Source organism: Cetorhinus maximus, chromosome 15 (genome assembly GCF_964194155.1).
Source record: "Cetorhinus maximus chromosome 15, sCetMax3.hap1.1, whole genome shotgun sequence".
NCBI classification, from domain to species: Eukaryota; Metazoa; Chordata; class Chondrichthyes; order Lamniformes; family Cetorhinidae; genus Cetorhinus; species Cetorhinus maximus.
The window spans coordinates 35620125-35638301 of record NC_135893.1 but is presented as its reverse complement, the minus strand read 5'-3'; the positions used below and the strand labels follow the sequence as shown (position 1 = coordinate 35638301).

Here is an 18177-nt window from a genome sequence, read left to right as displayed (position 1 = left end):
GGGGCTGAATGGCCCACTCCAGCTCCTAATTCACATGTTCATACGTACGTGTCGCAACACAAAACCGTACCTGGCTGTGACTGCAGAAACCCTGGCCAAACCATGGAGCACATAATAACATCTTTTCTCCGAATCAGGTTTGAGGGTGAAATCCTGGAGTTACATTTGCTCTCCAGTAGTGAATTGGACTGGTTAGGGAACTTCACATTAAAACTGTGATGACAGTTTCTGCTCCTAAAACCATAAGAAAGACCAAGATGGCAAATACAAAGTGAGTGATTGGGTGGGTGAGTGGTAGGATGACAGTTGGGGGAGTAATCAGGGTGCAGTGTGGTTGGGAGGGCTAGTCAGGTTCGGGGAGGGGGGTGGTGGAGTGCGTTGGGTAGGATTCTACTGTTAATCATTGACCTACATCAGAAATTAAACATTGGGAAAATACTAGGATAAATATCTGATTAAGTATCGAGGATCTAGCACAAGTCTCCAACACAGAGGTCAGCGTCCACAACATTCTTGTAGTGTCCCGGCAGTGCAAACCAGCCCATTGGAAGTTTAAACTTTCCAGGCAACTATCTCACATATGCACAGGTCAGGAGTTCTGATGGTCCTAAGCACAACAGCAGCAAATGTCTCATCATTCACTGCTGTTGGCATAAGATCTAGCCCATATTAAATTAAAAGGAACAGCTTATTCTGGGCTGATTCAGTATTGTGCTGATAATACCAGCTGTAATTTGCACAGCATATATAAATTAACAAAGACCGACCCTACCTAGTGATGCTCTTTGCTTTTCTTGTACGGTTTGAGATGGAATAAAAAATACTTCTAGACCAGCCAAAAAAAAAAGCACTTCTGTTTCTGCCTGAAATACATGGAACACTTAAGGTGCTATAACTGGCAACTTTTGAAATTGTTATTAATGCAAATGGATAATGGTTATTACTTAATTTTTATTCAATTATGGGATGTGGGCATCGCTGGCTAGGCCAGCATTTATTGCTCATCCTTAATTGCTCTTTAGCTGATGTATTATTAAAATAGTTTAGAAAGGGTTCTAGGTTTTATAAATAGAGGCATAGAGTACAAAAACAATGAAGTTATGATGCACCTCTATAAAATACCGGTGGAATACTGTGAATTTTAGGAAGGATGTGAAAAAGACAAGAGTAGATAGAGAGAAACTGCTTCTATTGGCAGAAGGGTCAAAAAGCATAGGACATAGATTTAAGGTGACTGGCAATAGAAACAAAAGCGACTTGAGTAAAATCTTTTTTACGCAGCAGGAGGCTAGGATCTGGAACTCTATGCCTCAGAGTCTAATGGAGGCAGATTTAATTGCGACTTTAAATAGGAAATTGGATAAGCATCTGTGTGAAAAGAAAGAAGTTCCAGTGCTACCGGGGATGGAACTAGCTAAATTGCTCTTGCAGAGAGCCAGCATGGACTTGACAGGCTAAATGGCCGCCTTCTTTGCTGTGACCATTCTATGATTCTATAAGCAACTGCCCGTTTTAAACTTGAATGTTTTAAGTGGTGCGGACTAGACTAATGTTATCAATTTTAGTTTAAAAGCGAAACAAACGTACTTTGATTTTTAAATCGTTTGAAGGAACAAAAACCGAACAAAACTAGATTTGATTAGGTTACAATATCTTTTGTCTTACCATTGCAACTCTTCATCTTTACATGTTCCTGCAGGTCTTCTTTTGCTACTGCTTCACCACAACGATGACATTTCCCAAAACTGTCTTTCTTGTCACACTCGGTCAGCCTGTGTTCTGTAAGGGTGGCTATTTCTACCACCTAGACAGAAGTAGTACAAATATGAAATTGTGTTGAGGAATAAAAGGCTCCATGCTGTCTCACTGCCATGTGAAAACAGGTAATATTTGTGGCATTTACAGTTTCTAATTGAGGGTGATAAAACACTCATGCTCGAGGCTGAAAAATGACTATTCTGTTTAATAGTGGAATGTAGTTTCCATAGGTTTCAAATTAAATGTACGGATTCTGAAAGGGTGAAGTGCACATACATCAAAATCAACACCTACATCAGGACAGATAGCTTCGTCATCATTATTTTGTTTGCCAAAAAAAAAACGTATCAGTGCTACATTGAACCACATAGAGGCATCTAGCACTAATTATGGAAGATAGACAAGCACACGGTGGAATATTTTGTGCCACAATCCCATTTTGAACTAAATTTATGGTGTATATTATTTTGAACATAAACTCAGTGCACACAAAAACAAGATAGAGGATCACTACAACTTTTAAACTGATATCAGGCAAAACCAATGATGTCATCAGGATCCCAGGGTAATAGTTGACCAACTGGACCAAACATTCCAGGAACAGTTACAGCTCCACAAAAAACATCGGCAGCCTCATGATAACAGATTCAAAACTTCTTATAATTTATGAAAAGCTTTTGTTTGCTCAAAAACGGATGCTGCAGAGGGCTGTAGGAAAGATCACCTCAGTGAATGCTAGTTCCATATTCCCTGCAGAAAGTCCTTCAGCTGTCTCAAAGTAGTAATGAACACCCATATCCCAGATTAAGGTAGACAGTAACCTAATTATTGTAGCTTCAAAATAGTAAACACCAAGCAGCCCTTGTGGGTCTGTAAAAAATTTTAAGCCAAAGGTTCACTACATGGCAAGTCATTAATCAGAGAAACCCAATCCTATTCCTGTGCATGTCTAAAAGCCTCGCTGTAGCTTACACGGAGGAGGCCTACAAACTGGCTGCCTACCCCAAAAAATAGGGGTGGGCCAAAGGATAAAAGGCAAATAACTTAAAAAACATGACAAAATGAAAATCAAGTGCATTGCTCTCTTTTAAACAAACAAATCTCAGATTCCTCATATAGTTTTGTCCCTTAATGCTTCAGGATTCACCAAAATCCCTGAACATTTTTGTTTTTGAATTATCAACCTATTCTAATTGCATTTTCTGAAGGACCCCAAAACATTTGTACCTCTGACCTAGAACATTAGAGTTTTGTGAAGCCTTAGGAAAAGCAAGAAAAAAAAAAAATGGGAAGGTATTTGCTGTTCCAAGTCGCTAGGTATGACACAACATTGGGTACATGGATCTGACAAATCATGGCATTTATCAGTGAGCTCAGTTGGGGTGGAGGAGAGAAAGAGGGAGTGGGGGAAAGATGGTTGGGGAGGGGTATTAATGAATTAACAATTTAAATGGGGTCCTGCAGCCTGGATGTACTGGAGTGTTGATGATGTCTTGGGGATTAGCTTTCTGCAATAGAGGTATAAGATTCTGGGAGGGTGGCCTGAAGGCAGGGAACACTTCGAAGTAGTGGTGGGAGTGGGAAACTGACCTAATCCAAGAGGTGTTTGAAATACTGGGATGAAGCACTGTGGAAGTGATTATGAGATCTGAAAGTAGCACAAGGTAAATGTTGGGGTTAATAGATGCTTGAAGCGAGGGGAGGAAGGGGCGTCCCATGATCTGGTTGGGGCAAGTTGGATAGTTCTGAGATGCTGCAGTAATGGGAAGGAGTCCAACAGCATGGATTAGTTTTATACTATATTGGAGAAAATGGGTGTTTGACTGGTGCAGGAGAATGGAAGCTGCGAACCTTAATCAATTTGCCCCTTCATTATACAGCCAGAAGCAGAGGGAGCAATGCTGTAGAGAATGATGGCACAACATCAATATCCTTGGAGCTAGGAAGTTTTAAGCGCTTTCGTACAGATGTGGGACTTTGGTCACACTTTTTCCATCACACTCATTACACTTTTAAAAAATTGCAGGCTTTAATGATTGGCTCAAAAAAAAGGATCAGAACTGAAGTAGTAGGAAATATCCAAAAACCAGAAAACTACCAACAGGAACCTGTCAATCCTGATGCCAATCAAGAGAACTCAAGTTTAAAAGAACAATGGTAAACCAATTAACTTGCTCAAAAACTTCTAGGCCCTATCAATTTTTGTGCTCAGGTTCTAATGTTTGCAATCTGAAGTTTAAAAAAAATGTTTTAGCATGTCTTCTCAGCAGCCAAATTTTAAATTCAATTCAAGTAAAACAGAGAAATGGTTAGGCAGGATTAGAAAAAATGAAATCGACAGGTTTCACGATGTTATTGTGAAATAGAATTTTTTGTTCTCCATTTATTATGAGTTATTGCTGAATTTTCTTTTGAAAAATAGGAACAACTTGAACTTTTGATGCCTGAGAACAAAACCAAAACTTACAAATTCTACACTTTTGAGTTATCTTAATCTTGTTGCAGACTTATACTACCGTTCAGCCTGTTCTTTTGAGGCTAACAGCCCTATTATCCTCAGTCACTCTAGCACGTTGCTGGAATATCATACTCCTTATTGAAAAAGGAGCATAAATCAATTCCATTCAGTATGAATAACATCGTGATATAAACGTGCATTTCAATTCATACCATTTGACACAATGTATAATAATATATTGACTGCTATAGAGTCTCTCTTTCCCCCAATCACACATTTATTTTGTTCATCATATACTCTCTTTTAAGGTTTCTCTTTTCTTTTCATTCCACTCAGCTGGATTTGTTTTGAATTTTCAGATCATGGAAATATGGACTTATGGGATGTAACACCTCAAACTTTTAAATATCTTTCACAGAACCACATGGATTCACCCCCTGGGGGTTTCCAGGATGAAGGATATTAGCCAAGTCTAGTCCTGGTTTCACCTAACTTTTACATATGCATACCTTCTAAAAGGGTCACTCGGTGATCAGTAACTGAGCCCTAGGTGAATTTTCTCCCTCTTAATAATTCAGTTGAACTTTGAGTTTGAGATCAGCCCAAAAGTGAGAAACATTTGGATTCAATAGTCTTTTCCTACAGCTTTAGACTTCAGACACTGAAGCTAATTGTAGTCCCAACTAAGATCAGCTAATGACAGTTCTTGGTTGAAACGATGAACCTTTGTGAACTGTATCACTCAGTACTGCATCATGCATTTACCCATGATACCACAGGCAGGAATGGTACATATTGCAATCTTAAATATACCAGTGTTTAAAAAAAAATCAACAGAACTTTCCACAAAGAAATCTTTCAGAATAGCGAAGGTCAGCTGCAGAACAAGAGTCATCTATATAACCTGCAGCTGGGTTTGTAAAAGGAACTTTGTATAGGTTTGAATTCCAGTCTACAGTCAAGACTTTCAGCTACAATTTAGAAAATTTTAGCTTCCATACCTATGACTGATGCAAGACATAAAAACATAAGTCTCAGCAAAATAAGGGACAGTATTAAAAATTGAACATATTTATAAAGAATGAACATCTAACAGATTTTGAAATGAAGTATATTGTAGATCAAAACCCATTTATTTGAACACCTGTTCTCTTAGAAGGGCAAAATGTGAGGCTGCTTGCATATACAGCAGGATATTGACAATTAGTTAGAATCCAGAAGAAAGACAAAATTTATATATTACTGCTGTCTACCAAGACTTGCACAAAACTACACATCTTCTATGTAAACTCATTAGAAAATTTTCAAAAACTAGCAAAGTGGGTTTCAGTGCTCAGGAGAAGAATGAAATTAAATATTGATCACATAAATACAGTAAAGTCCAGCCATTCGCTGGGGCTACGTCCTACGAAACTTCACAAATAGCAAAATCGCAAACAACGAACATGCTTTTCCATTAGATAGGTTCCAGCCTTGCGAGGGGAGCACTGGTTTGGGCAGTTACTCTGCTCTAAATTGTGGTGCAGCACCTGTATCTGACAGACAGGGAAGCTTCCAGAGTAATACATTGGTGAAGATTTCAAAATGAACAAGGCCGTTATTGCAGCGCAATTCAAACATTTCCATGTTAATCCTTTTGTTCGGGCTGCACTTCAGTTGCAACCATTCCGGTCTCTGCTCTGATGGCTGTTGACTCCCCGGGGAAAGAAGAAACAGCGGTTGCACAAACATTGCTCACGCAATGCATGATTCTATGTACAAAGTTGAAAGCATGGGTGAGTGAAAACGTGAACCAGGAAGTTGCAAGGGACGGTACTTAACTGTAGAACCATAAGAATGCATTCAATGATCAGTGTACTAATACAAGTGGCATGTTTGTATTTAGGACCTGAATATATTCTTTAAAAACTCTACAAGTACTATTGACCAGCAAGTTCTGCCAGATGTGCCTGGATAGAAAAGTGAAAATTGCAAAGAATTCTACACACCTGTTTGCAATGCTCACAACGTCTCAACATTGGACAGTGCTTCCAGTAATGGATGTCCAAGCCTTCGTCAGTAAACGTTTCATCTCGTTCTCCACAGAATATGCATAAGCTGAAAGAGGGAATTAGATATCACAAACTTAGTCCGTAAGTGAAAGTAGAGAGCCATTACTTTGCCATTTAAATTATTACAGGCCGATCTCTGGATTTTCTCGTATTTAGATCAATAGAGACACTGGGAACTGATTGCTTGCCTGAAGATGCAGTTGAAGGACAATGCCTAAGGATTGAGACTTTAACTTGAGGGCACCAGTACAAAGCCAAGGCAAACGCAATGCACATTTGAAACAAGGTGAACCCTAAGTCCAACTAGTAAACCTAGTTCAAAAGGAAATGAATTACAAATTGTTGTTTGGTAGTACAGAACAATATTGCTGAAAAAGAGACATGTTATTGAAGCTTTTTGTCTTGCACTCATCAGAATAGATTCGCAAGAATACCAATTGTAAAGAGAGCAACAATTTTGTTCAGAATCAAACAGGCAGGTCAACTCTGATTGTTCAGGGCATTGCCATTCCCCCAAGTTTTTGTTGAGCTGAAAAAGCTGCAATGTGTGGACATGCTCTATCTATCTGAAACGGACAGGGCATTTAAACAAAAGGTTGGTTCCTGGTGCATTCTCCATGGCAACACCTCTACCAATCAAAGTCAACTTGCAAACCAATCTGTACACACTTCTCATCCAGTATAAATAGTTGTTCCCCTTACAATTGATATTCTTGTGAATCTGCCCTGATGAGTGCAAGACAAAAAGCTCTGATAGTACATGTCCTTTTTTTTGGAAATTACAAATTGGTATAGACAGTGTTCTTAAAAAAAGAGACTGCACCAGCACACATTGTACAAATCTCATTTACATCTAGTATCCAAACCACCTGAACCGTCCTTCCTTCTCTGCAAAAGGCACTGGCCAAAATAAGACCATGACCCTATCAATCCAAAAATGCTGCTGTTATCCAAGTCTACAGAACCAATTACGTGCACAGTACAAGTGATTTAAGGAAATCCATGTTTATTATTCAGCTGGCAGCATCCTGATCATGTACGTTTGCAGTGTTCTTTTTTCATATTTTGTTTTTGCCAAAATCTTCACAGGCAGGAAATTAAAAAAAGAAAAGCCTCGGGATAGTACTTGCAGTGCAAATGCATATCCCCAACAGCATTCCAAAATCGGTATAGAAAGAGAGGCTGTTTAATATCAATAAAGAGACATCAGGGTCATTCATTATGACTGAATACGACCATTTAATTTGTATGGATTGTCACTAACGGATTTTAAAAATTTATTTATTCATTCATGGGATATGGGCATCTCTGGCGAGGCCAGCATTTATTGCCCAACCCTAATTGCCCTTGTTCAGGGGGCATTTAAGAGTCAGCTACATTGCTGTAGGTCTGGAGTCACATGTAGGCCAGACTAGGTAAGGATGGCAGATTAGTGAACTAGATGGGTTTCTTACGACAATCAGCAATGGTTTTATGGTCATCATAAAAACTTTAATTTTTAATTCCAGATTTTTTAAAATTAAATTCAAATTTCACCATCTGCCATGGCGGGATTCAAACCATGGGTCTCTGGAATACTAGTCCAGTGAAAACACCACTATGCCATTGCCTCCCCTGGTGCTTTGGGCAACGTGCTCACTGACACAATTCATTATTCTGCGAAACTTGTAAAGGAGTGTTATTTTAACTATATATTTATTTAACTTTTATTCTTTGCCCAGTTTTAAAGCTGGGAATACAAAGCAAGATGGAGTGTAAGGTTTACCACATGGAGTTTGGAAGTGGGAATGTGTGGGCATGGGAATGGCATTTAGATGCATTGGGCACGGTCCTTCATTTTGGTTGCGTGGGGCTGCTGATCCAGGACGTTGGCGGCATTGGATCGAGGATTCTGAAGGTTTGCAGCACTGTGACAGGATTCTGTGATTTTGCAGTATGTGTTTTCCTACCTGTACCCAGGCACAGATGTCAGTAACATTTACATTTTCTAACCAACAAAACACTAGCAATAACCTTGCACTCAAAATTCCATTGATTTTTTTAAAAATAAAAATTGAAAAGCCACAAATTTCTCTCATTTTAACACTCTGAAGTTTATAGTGCACTTATAATTAGAAACTAGCTAAAGCTAGAAATGTGTAATCAATAATCTGCTTTTCTTTCTCAAACACAAAATGAACAAATACACTTGATCTAAATAAAGCGTTTAAAATTTGTCTAGGTTTTCTTCAAATATTTTAAAAATATTAAATAGGCTTTCTTAGAGACCGAGAGGGAGGCATTAATCTGATGTAAATGCTAAAATACATTTTGGGAAATTGTACCAAGTTCACATCTAGTCATTTGGTAGTACAGAACTTGAGTAGTATTGAAAAAGAGACATACCAAAGCTTTTCATCTTGCACTCATTAGGACACTATGTAAGAATACCAATACCACTGGAAAACAACAATTTAAATTGTATGAGAAGAGAGTGCTGATTGGTTGTCAAGTGGGCTATGATTGGTAAAGACGCTCTTATGGAGATGCACCAATTGATGGTGACTGACAGTTAACTGCCAAGCATTTTTTTTGAAATTTAAACGAGGCAGCTTGACCCTGATTGATCAAGGCATTGTCCCTGAGGAATGAGACAGCGATTGGCTGTCACTTATTTTGTTTAGCCGAAACAGGTGCAATGTCTGCACATATTCTTTCTGTCTGCAAAGAACAGGGCCCTGTGTATTAATATATGTAACTTCCAGTACACGCAAATGCGCCACATTGCAAGCCCAATTGACAATCTTAAATGGGTTATCAGCTTAATTCTTAGCACACTGTGGATCACATTTGTTAAATAATCATATCATGGAATCACATCTAATGTTGGACACTGTTTTCAATTTTGCAGGCATGGGCTGGTTGTGTACGGTCTGTACCTTGCCCTTTGTGAACAGTGGCTAGGACATGCTGCTTGATACAATCCTCCAGTCTTTGGAACGTACAGTCTAGATACCTATCACACTGCCACTGAAATTCATATACCACATTACCCATTTGCGTGATAGGCAGAACGTCTTTTTGGCTTGATGGCAGCATCTGTTAGGGGCAAATATCACTCGTGTTGCTACTGCATAGTAGCAATATGAAACAGCTGGATATCCCTGTCATTTTCCCCATTATCCATCCCTGGATATCTCAGCCATTATTCCTCAGGGATAATAGCTACTCTAATCAGATCATTTCGCACCGGATATCACGCAAACTGAAACAGGCCTAACGCCGTCACTAATGGGCCTGAAAAGTGCTGAGTCTACCTCAGATTATCCTGGAAAGGCAAGGTGTCTCAAAAAAATTTGAGTAACAGGTAAAGCTAGCTGTTTCACACACAGTAGACAGAGATTTTTAAAGAAAGAACTCAACTCCACAGTCGTGTATCCAGAAGAACAAATAGCTCACCCACCTGCAGTTTTAAACCGCCTCAACGGTGAAAGATGACCAAGTGAAAGAAGTAAGACCATCAGATTCAGTCTGAAGTCAGCCATGTCACCAAACTACAGATTTGTGAATTCCTTTTAACTTTTGTGGACTCTAATCAACCTATCCTTCCCCACTCAGTAACCTGCATTTGTGCGCACAAAACTTTGCGTGTGTGTTTTATTATTTTACTAACAATAAAGCAAACCTCTTTCTTGGTTAAACTCAAGAAAACCTGGCCTATTGGTTCTTTTATGATCACAGTTAAGTAGTCACTGAATGGCAACTATGTCCTTTTCAAGCAAAAAAAATCTTGTTGCAGTCAGACAAGGGGAGGGCAAAGAGGGGAGCCACTTGACCCCTCCTCACCTGGTCGGAACGGTGCTAAGTCTTTGAAGTAGGACGTGAACCCACAATTTTCTGATTCAGAAACAAATGCTATCACTGAGCCACATCTGATACCTAATTACTGCCAAGTCCTTTTCTGTCTAGCCCAAGTGACACACTTCACACTATTGTTAATTTTGTTCCTTCTGCTGTTTCTTTGTGAAAATGGATTAATGAAGAATCTACTGACTTTATCTACAATACCATAATTATCTAATAGTTTTATCCAATTTATCCTTAAAAGACCCACCTATTATTTCACCTTTCTTTTACTGTCAATATACTTGTAAAATCTGATGCCTTATGAAATGCCTGTTTCTTTCTACTTCCAATATTGTTTTATAAACAAGCTACCCTCAGATGTCCTTGTAGGCATCCTAAGCTTCCTTCTTTTTGTTTCCTTGTACCTCTAAGTATTTTTGCTTCTTTTTCTAAATAAACGGAATATATTTTCTTTCCTCTTGTACAATAATTGTAAATACTGTCCATTATTTTTTGTTCATGTAAATATGGTGTCCTAATTAATGAAACTAGAAAATGATCACCTCCCACATGAAAGTTGAATAAACCTACAAATCAAACATAGTTTCTTGTGCCAGAGCCTAATGAACTGCACATAATGGATTCAAGAACTGACTTGAAACATATCCCAATCGATAGCATAAATGGCTATAGTATTCCAGCATAAGAGACAGCTCTTTTGTCCTTTCCAATACAACACATGTCAGAATATTTATGATAACTGTGTCAATGAGTGAGTAAGAACAGGGCTACAAACAAAAAGGTACAAGGTCACTTTGCCAAATAGGTATACTGCAGATGACCTTTCAACTATCTTTTCTATAAGTGAAACACACTCACTCTTATTTAGTGCCAAATAGCACTGGAAGAAAACTACTTAGGTCAACTTGCAGAGCTTCTATATGTCAGTTTTTGAGCTTTCCCAACTTCAGATTTCTTCTCCAGGAATTTAATCCAGAGACAATGAAGAATCAGAGGTATAGCTCCAAGTCAGGGTGGTGTGCGACTTGGGAGGGAAACTTGCAGGTGGTGGTGTTCCCATGCATCTGCTGCCCTTGTCCTTCTAAGTGGTAGAGGGCACAGCTTGGAAGGTGCTGCTGGAGAAGCCTCGGCAAGTTGCTGCAGTACACCTTGTAGGTGATATACTCAGCTGCCACTGTATGCCGATGGTGGAGGGAGTCAATATTTAAGGTGGTGGACGGGGTGCCGATCAAGTGGGTTGCTTTGGATGTGTCAGGCTTCTTGAGTGATGTTGGAGCTGCACTCATCAAGCAGTCAAGTGGAAAATATTCTATTACACTCCTGATTTGTTCCTTGTAGATAGTGAACAGGCTTTGGGGAGTGTTATGACCATGTGAGAAGGGGTGAAATGAATCTCTTACTCTCCCTCTCCAGGTTTGACCCTAACAGCGTTTTTTGTGAATTGAGAGAATGCCCTTTGCCAATTCTGTAAGAGTCTCACTATTTACAATTTTAGGCTGTAAAGAATTAGTCAGACAGATTTTCTTAGGTTAAACCAAGAACAAGATCAGTTTTTTGAAACTATTTGCTGAACTTTTAAAAAACACTAGGTAAAAAAAAAAATCGCAACCACCATTCATACGTCACATGCATTCATCTGGACACACACAGCCAGGCACACAGACACCCCTCGCCTGAGGTGTGGTGACCCTCTGGTTAAACTCACCACCAGTCATCTCTCTCTAATGAGAAACCAGCCTATCGTCCTCTGGGACTACATGGCTTTCACTTCACTTCAGTTGTATGGAGCAGATTTCCATATTTATCCCAAAAAGGTCACGGTTCCCAGTAGACTTCTCTTCAGGATGGTTACTTTGCAAGCTGGGCAGCACTTCTAAGAGAGAGGGAGTGGCAGAGACAGCACACAGGTCTGAAGAAGAGTCATACAGACTCGAAACATCAACTCTGTTTCTCTCCACAGATACTGCTAGACCTGCTGAGTTTTTCCACCATTTTGTGTTTTTGTTTCAGCTTCAAACAGCCTGTGTATAGTACAGACATTCTTTTATTCTCTCTCTCCTGCTTGGTAAAGAGCCCTTAAAGCATTAAAAAAAGCTGGCTGTATATTCCAAAGAAATGCTATTAGTTCATGTCTGCTGCCGTTATTATGAACATACGAAATAGGAGAAGTAGGCCATTCGGCCCCTCGAGCCTGCTCTGCCATTCAAAAAGATCATGGCTGATCTGTTTGTGTTTCGAGTTCTATATTCCCAACGACCCACGGTAACCTTTGACTGCCTTGCCTATCAAAAATCTATTGACCTCTGCCTTCTGAGGCAGTGTTCCAAAGTTGCACAACCCTCAGAAAAATATTTCTCCTCATCTCTGTCATAAAATAGCGACTCCTAATTTTAAAGCAGTGCCCCCTAGTTCTGGACTCACCCACAAGAGGAAACATCCTTTCCATGTCCACCTTGTCAAGATCATTCAGAATCTTATATACTTCAATCAAGTCACACCCCTCACTCTTCTAAACTCCAGTGGAAACAAGCCCAGCCTGTCCAAGCTATCCTCATAAGACAACCCGCCTCCAATGCATTTTCATCCTTCCTTAAAAAAGGATAAGTTTGAAAAGGAGGCAAAATCACAAACCAATATACTTAAGTTTAGGTAAGGCTGACTTAGAAAGGATAAGGCAGAAAGTGACCACAGTAGACTGGGCTAAACTACTAACTGATATCAGAGGGTGGTGTTCAAAATAGTATTTGGTTGAATACCGCCCCCAAAAGAGGTTCTACTTATGTAATTAAGCAACCCTGGTCAACCAAAGAAATGAAGTATATTACAGAACTAGAGTGCTTGTACAAAGTCAAAGGGCAGTGAAGATCCCACGAACTGAGAGATATAGGGCTGAATTTTCTTTCGGTCACAATGACCCTGGGTCAGCATATTGCCGGTGGCAGCGAATTAAGAGACTGCCACCAAACTGCCATCCAGTTAAGGACAGCAGCCACATCCAAGAATTCTGAATGTAATCAGAGAGCTGCCAGCACAACAGCACCACCACTGACAATGGCCAGTCCTGAAGCTGCAGCTCCATGGAAGGATGGGGTTCCCTCAAAGGCAGGTAAGGAGGATTGGGGGAAATCAAAGCCAAACAGGCAGGCAAAAACTGCTGACCCTTGATCATTTGAAAATGTCAAAACAGAGATGAACTGGTTTTCATTAACCAACAGTAACATGGGCTACCAAGCCGAGGTGGGTAAATGGAGTCACAATCTAACCAAATGATGGAACAGGCTCAAGGGCCTAAATGACCTACTCCTGTTTCTATGATGAACAAAGGTCTTATAACAGATTTGTGGGCTGTAAGGCACCTGAAGTATATGTCAAAATGAAGATTTTTCTCTACTTCTTGGCTTTTAAGATGTTACCTCTGGGTTTAAACATTATTTAGACTAGTAATGATGTTGCATTGAGCATTTGTGACATCAGAAGAATAGAATTGTTGAAACTTCCAACGCAGAAGGAGGCCATTCAAAACATCAGGTCTGTGCTGACTTTATCAGCAATGCAAATAAGTCCACTCACCCATTTTCCCCACATATCACTGCCAATTTGTGAATTCATTTCTAGATATCAACAGTCTCCTACTTGCAAATTCATTTCGGAGATAGTTATAGTTGCACTTGTGAATAGGTTATTTACAATTATTTTCTTTTGCTACTGTATTATTGCATATTATTGTTTCAGAACAGGCAATTGCATTTTGATGTCTCATTTCAAACATTTAAGAAGTCTCAGGATGGTGTGAAGCCAACAGGGGATGGGGTCTTCCAAGCTCCCCAGCGGGTTGAGTGTTTTTTTTTCATTGTGGAATGCAAAATCCTGTGTATTGAAGCAGCCTGGGCAGTTTCCTTGTAGTCTCTTAGACGGTTCTAATTTTTAAAAATGCAACCAGTAAAAGAAAATTAGAAATTGTGCCTTTAAAAAGCACATCCTTGTAACAGGAGTCAGGAGATTAGTTACTCGGCGCAGGATTTCCAGCCTCTGACTTACTCTTGCTGCTACAGTATTTATATGGCTGGTCTAGTTAAGTTTCTAATCAATGGTAACCCCAGGATATTGAAGGCGGGAGATTCAGCAATGATAATGCTGTGAATGTCAAATAGACATGGTTATATTCTCTCTTGTTAGCGATGGTCATGGCTTGGGACTTGTGTGATGCAAATGTCACCTACCAGTTGTCAGCACAAGCCCGAATGTTGCCCAGGTCTTGCGACATGTGGGCATGGACTGTTTCAGTATCTGAGGAATCACAAATTGTAATAAACAATGTACAATAATCAGCGAGCATCCCCACTTCTGACCTTACATTGGAGAAAAGGTCATTGATGAAGCAGCTGAAGATGGTTGGGCCACCGACACTACCCTGAGGAACTCCTGCAGTGATGATGTCCAGGGGTTGAAATGGTTGTCCAACAACCCCAAACAAATGCCTTTGTGCTAGGGTATGACTCAAATCAGTGGCGTGTTTTCCCCATGATTTCCATTGACTTTAATTTTGCAAGGACTCCTTAATGCCATACAATCAAATGCAGTCAAGTGCAATCACTCTCACCTCACAGTTGGAATTCAGCTCTTTGTCCATGTTCGGACCATGGCTATATTGAGTGGAGCCAAGTGGTGGAACCCAAACTGAGCATCGGTGAGTAGGTTGTCAGTAAGTGCCACTTGACAGAACTGTTGACAACACCTTCTATCACTTTGCTGATGACTGAAAGTAGACCAATGGGGCAACAATTGGCCAGATTGGATTTACCCTACTTTGAGGGCAGGGCACCCTTGGGCAATTGTCCACATTGTCAGCCAGATGCCTGTGTTGTGGCTGTACTGCAGCAGCTTGGCCAAGGGAATGACTAATTCTGGAGCACAAGTCTTCAGTGCTACTGCTGGGTGTTGTCAGTGCCATAGCCTTTGCTGTATGCAGTGCCTTCAGATGTTTCTTGACATTACATGGAGTGAATCAACTTGTTTGAAGATGGGTGTCTGTGACAGTGGGCACCTCAGAAGGAGGCCGAGATGGATCATTCACTTGTCACTTCAGGCGGAAGGTGGCTTCAGCCTTGTCTTTTGCACTCATACTGGGTTCTCCCATCATTGAGGAGGAGGATATTTTTGTGCCTCCTCCCCCAATTAGTTGTTTAATATTTCATCATCATTCACAAATGGACGTGGCGGGACTGCAGAGCTTTGATCTGATCTGTTGACTGTGGGGCCACTTAGCTCTGTCTATTGCACTGTTCAGCATGTATGTAGTTTTGTGTTGTAGCTTCACCAGGTTGGCACCTCATTTTAGGTATGCCTGGTGCTGCTCCTGGTATGCTCCCCTGCATTCCTTATTGAAACAGGATTGGTCCTCTGGCTTGACGATAATGGAAGAGTGAAGGATGTGCCAGGCTGAGGTGGTAGATTGTTGTAGAATACAATTCTGCTGCCGATGGCCCACACCACCTCATGCATGCCCAGTTTTGAGACTTTAGATGTGTTTTGAATCTATCCCATTTAGCACAGTGGTACTGCCAATCAGCTGGAATGAAGGTATCCTCAATGCTGTACAAGTGCAGTGGTCACTCCTGTCAATGCTGTCACTAGCAGATACATCTTTATTTTAAATTCATTCACGGGGTGAGAGTTTCGGTGGCTGGATCAGCAATTATTGCCCATCCTTAGTTGCCCTTGAGAAAGTGGTGGTGAGCTGCCTTCTTGAACTGCTGCAGTCCATGTGGCAGGTACACCCACAGTACTGTTACGAAGGGAGTTCCAGGATTTTAACCCAGTGACAGTGAAGGAACGGTGATACATTTCCAAGTCAGGATGGTGAGCGCCTTGGAGGGTAACTTCCAGGTGGTGGTATTCCCATCTACCTGCTGCCCTTGTTCTTCTAGGTGGTAGTGGTTGTGGGTTTGGAAGGTGCTATCGAAGGAGCCTTGGTGAATTCCTGCAGTGCATCTTGTAGATGGTACACACTGCTGCTACTGTGTGTCGGTGGTGGAGGGAGTGAATGTTTGTGGATATGGTGCCAATCAAGCAGGCTGCTTAGTCCTGGATGGTGTCAAGCTTCTTGAGTGTTGTGGGAGCTGCACTTATCCAGGCAAGTGGGGAGTATTCCATCACACTCCTGACTTGTGACTTGTAGATGGTGGACAGGCTTTGGGGCGTCAGGAGGTGAGTTACTCGTCGCAGGATTCCTAGCCTCTGACCTGCTCTTGTAGCCACAGTATTTATATGGCTAGTCCAGTTCAGTTTCTGGTCAATGGTAACCCCCAGATATTGACAGTGGGGTATTCAATGATGGTAATGCCTTTGAACGTCATGGGGCGATGGTTAGATATCTGCTAAAATTAGATTGGTGAGGATGAGGTCAAGTAGGTATTTTCCTCTTGTTGGTTCTCTCATCACCTGCCACAGGCAAGTCTGGCAGATTTATCCTTTAGGGCTCGGCCAGCTTGGTCAGCAATGGTGCCACCAGCCACTCTTTCTGATGGACATTGAAGTCCCACACAGAGTACATTCTGTGGTCTTGTTGCCCTCAGTGCTTCTTTCAAATGGTTTTCAACATGGAGGAGTGCTGATTCGTAAGCTGGGAGAAGTCAGTAGATGGTATTCAGCAGGATGCTTCCTTGCCTTTGTTTGACCTGATGCCATGAGACGTCATTGGGGTCAGGGTCAATGTTGTGGATGCCCAGGGCAACTCTCTCTGACTGCATAACACTGTGATGCCAGTGGGACAGTACATAATCAGGAATGGTAATGATGGAGTCTGGGACATTGGTTGTAATGATTCCGAGTGCATCTCTATGTCAGGCTGTTGCCTCATTAGCTTGTGGGTGTGCCTTTGTCAATGCCAGGTGATCTGTCTAGTTCTATTCTTCGTCTTTCCTGTAGCGTTTGATACAACTGATTGGCTTGCTAGGCCATTTCAGAGGGCTGTTACAAGTTAATCACACTGTGTGGGTCTGGAGCCACATGTCGGCCAGACCAGGTAATGGAAGTAGATTTCTTCCCCCGCAGAAATCAGATGGGTTTTTGCAACAATCCAATAGTTTCGTGATCATTATTAATGAGACTAGCATTTATTAATTGAATTTACATTCCCTCACCTGCCATGGTAGAATTTGAACTTCTGTCTCCATTGCATTAGTGCGGGCCTCTGGATTACTTGTCCAGTAACGTTACCACCATGTTACCATTCCCAATTTTTGGCATGACAATTAAAATAACAATCGTCCTATTGTTTACGCACACAACACACAAATGTTTTAATGATCTGATGTCAATTTAATCGTCACTACATGGGATCACAGGAGATTCAACTGTCATGGCCCCAATGATATAGATAATTAACAATTTCTTGCGTTTAAAAAGCACTGCTCATCTGTAACAAGGCAGCAAGAGAAAGAGGAGAGGAAATTATGGAGAACTAACAAAATTAGCTTGATGATTTTGAGGAAGCTTATGAAAGCATGGAGAGTAGTGACAAGACAGAACAGAGAAAACAAAAGAAAAGCCAGGTAGCAGAAGGTCCAGGCATGCAGCAACGTAGGGCAGAGGCAAATTATGATGTTATAGTTGGGCAAGGGAGTGCAATGATTTGAAATTAAGGGTCAATTTTGAACTCAACATGCTGGGACATTGGGAGCCATTGGAGCTTGGAGAGGTGTTTTTCCTTGGTACATGCGAGGATGGAGATAATGGAGATACAGAATGTGGCGTGGGTGAGGACGCTGGCTGCGCCAGTTCAAAGGAGCTAAAACCTATGTAAGATTGATAGGGGCAGACCAGATTGTGGGATATTCGAATAGACAAGCCTCAAGACGAAAAGGCATAGACGAGGGCTTAACAAAATAGTGGGCAACAGTAGGCAATACAACATAAGTGGTAGGAGGCAACTCACCAAGCTCAGCACGTCTGAACTCAAGCTTAAAATGGCATTCAGGGAGGTTTATGCAACTGAAGGCAGAGGCCTGGAGCTGCTGCCAGGCATCAAAGGGAATCCTTTTATCTTGCAAAACATTAATTTGG

At 41.0% G+C, this 18177-nt stretch overlaps 1 protein-coding gene and 1 non-coding gene across 8 annotated transcripts in view; both read right to left on the bottom strand.

The window, feature by feature from the left end:
• Nucleotides 1-18177, bottom strand: part of cep104 (centrosomal protein 104) — a 254609-nt gene that overhangs the window by 66745 nt on the left and 169687 nt on the right. For all 7 annotated transcript variants that reach the window (XR_013578912.1, XR_013578913.1, XM_078558238.1 and 4 more), the window contains 2 exons: nt 6205-6313; nt 1666-1804 (listed from right to left, as the gene is read on the bottom strand). Coding sequence is in view for 5 of the 7 variants with exons in the window: in XM_078558238.1 (XP_078414364.1) it covers nt 1666-1804; nt 6205-6313 (248 nt within the window). In the remaining 2 variants the exon portion in view is untranslated. The remainder of the gene's footprint in view (nt 1-1665; nt 1805-6204; nt 6314-18177) is intronic.
• Nucleotides 4253-4386, bottom strand: LOC144691310 (small nucleolar RNA U109). The gene has a single exon (XR_013579104.1). It is a non-coding gene; the product is annotated as a small nucleolar RNA U109 (small nucleolar RNA).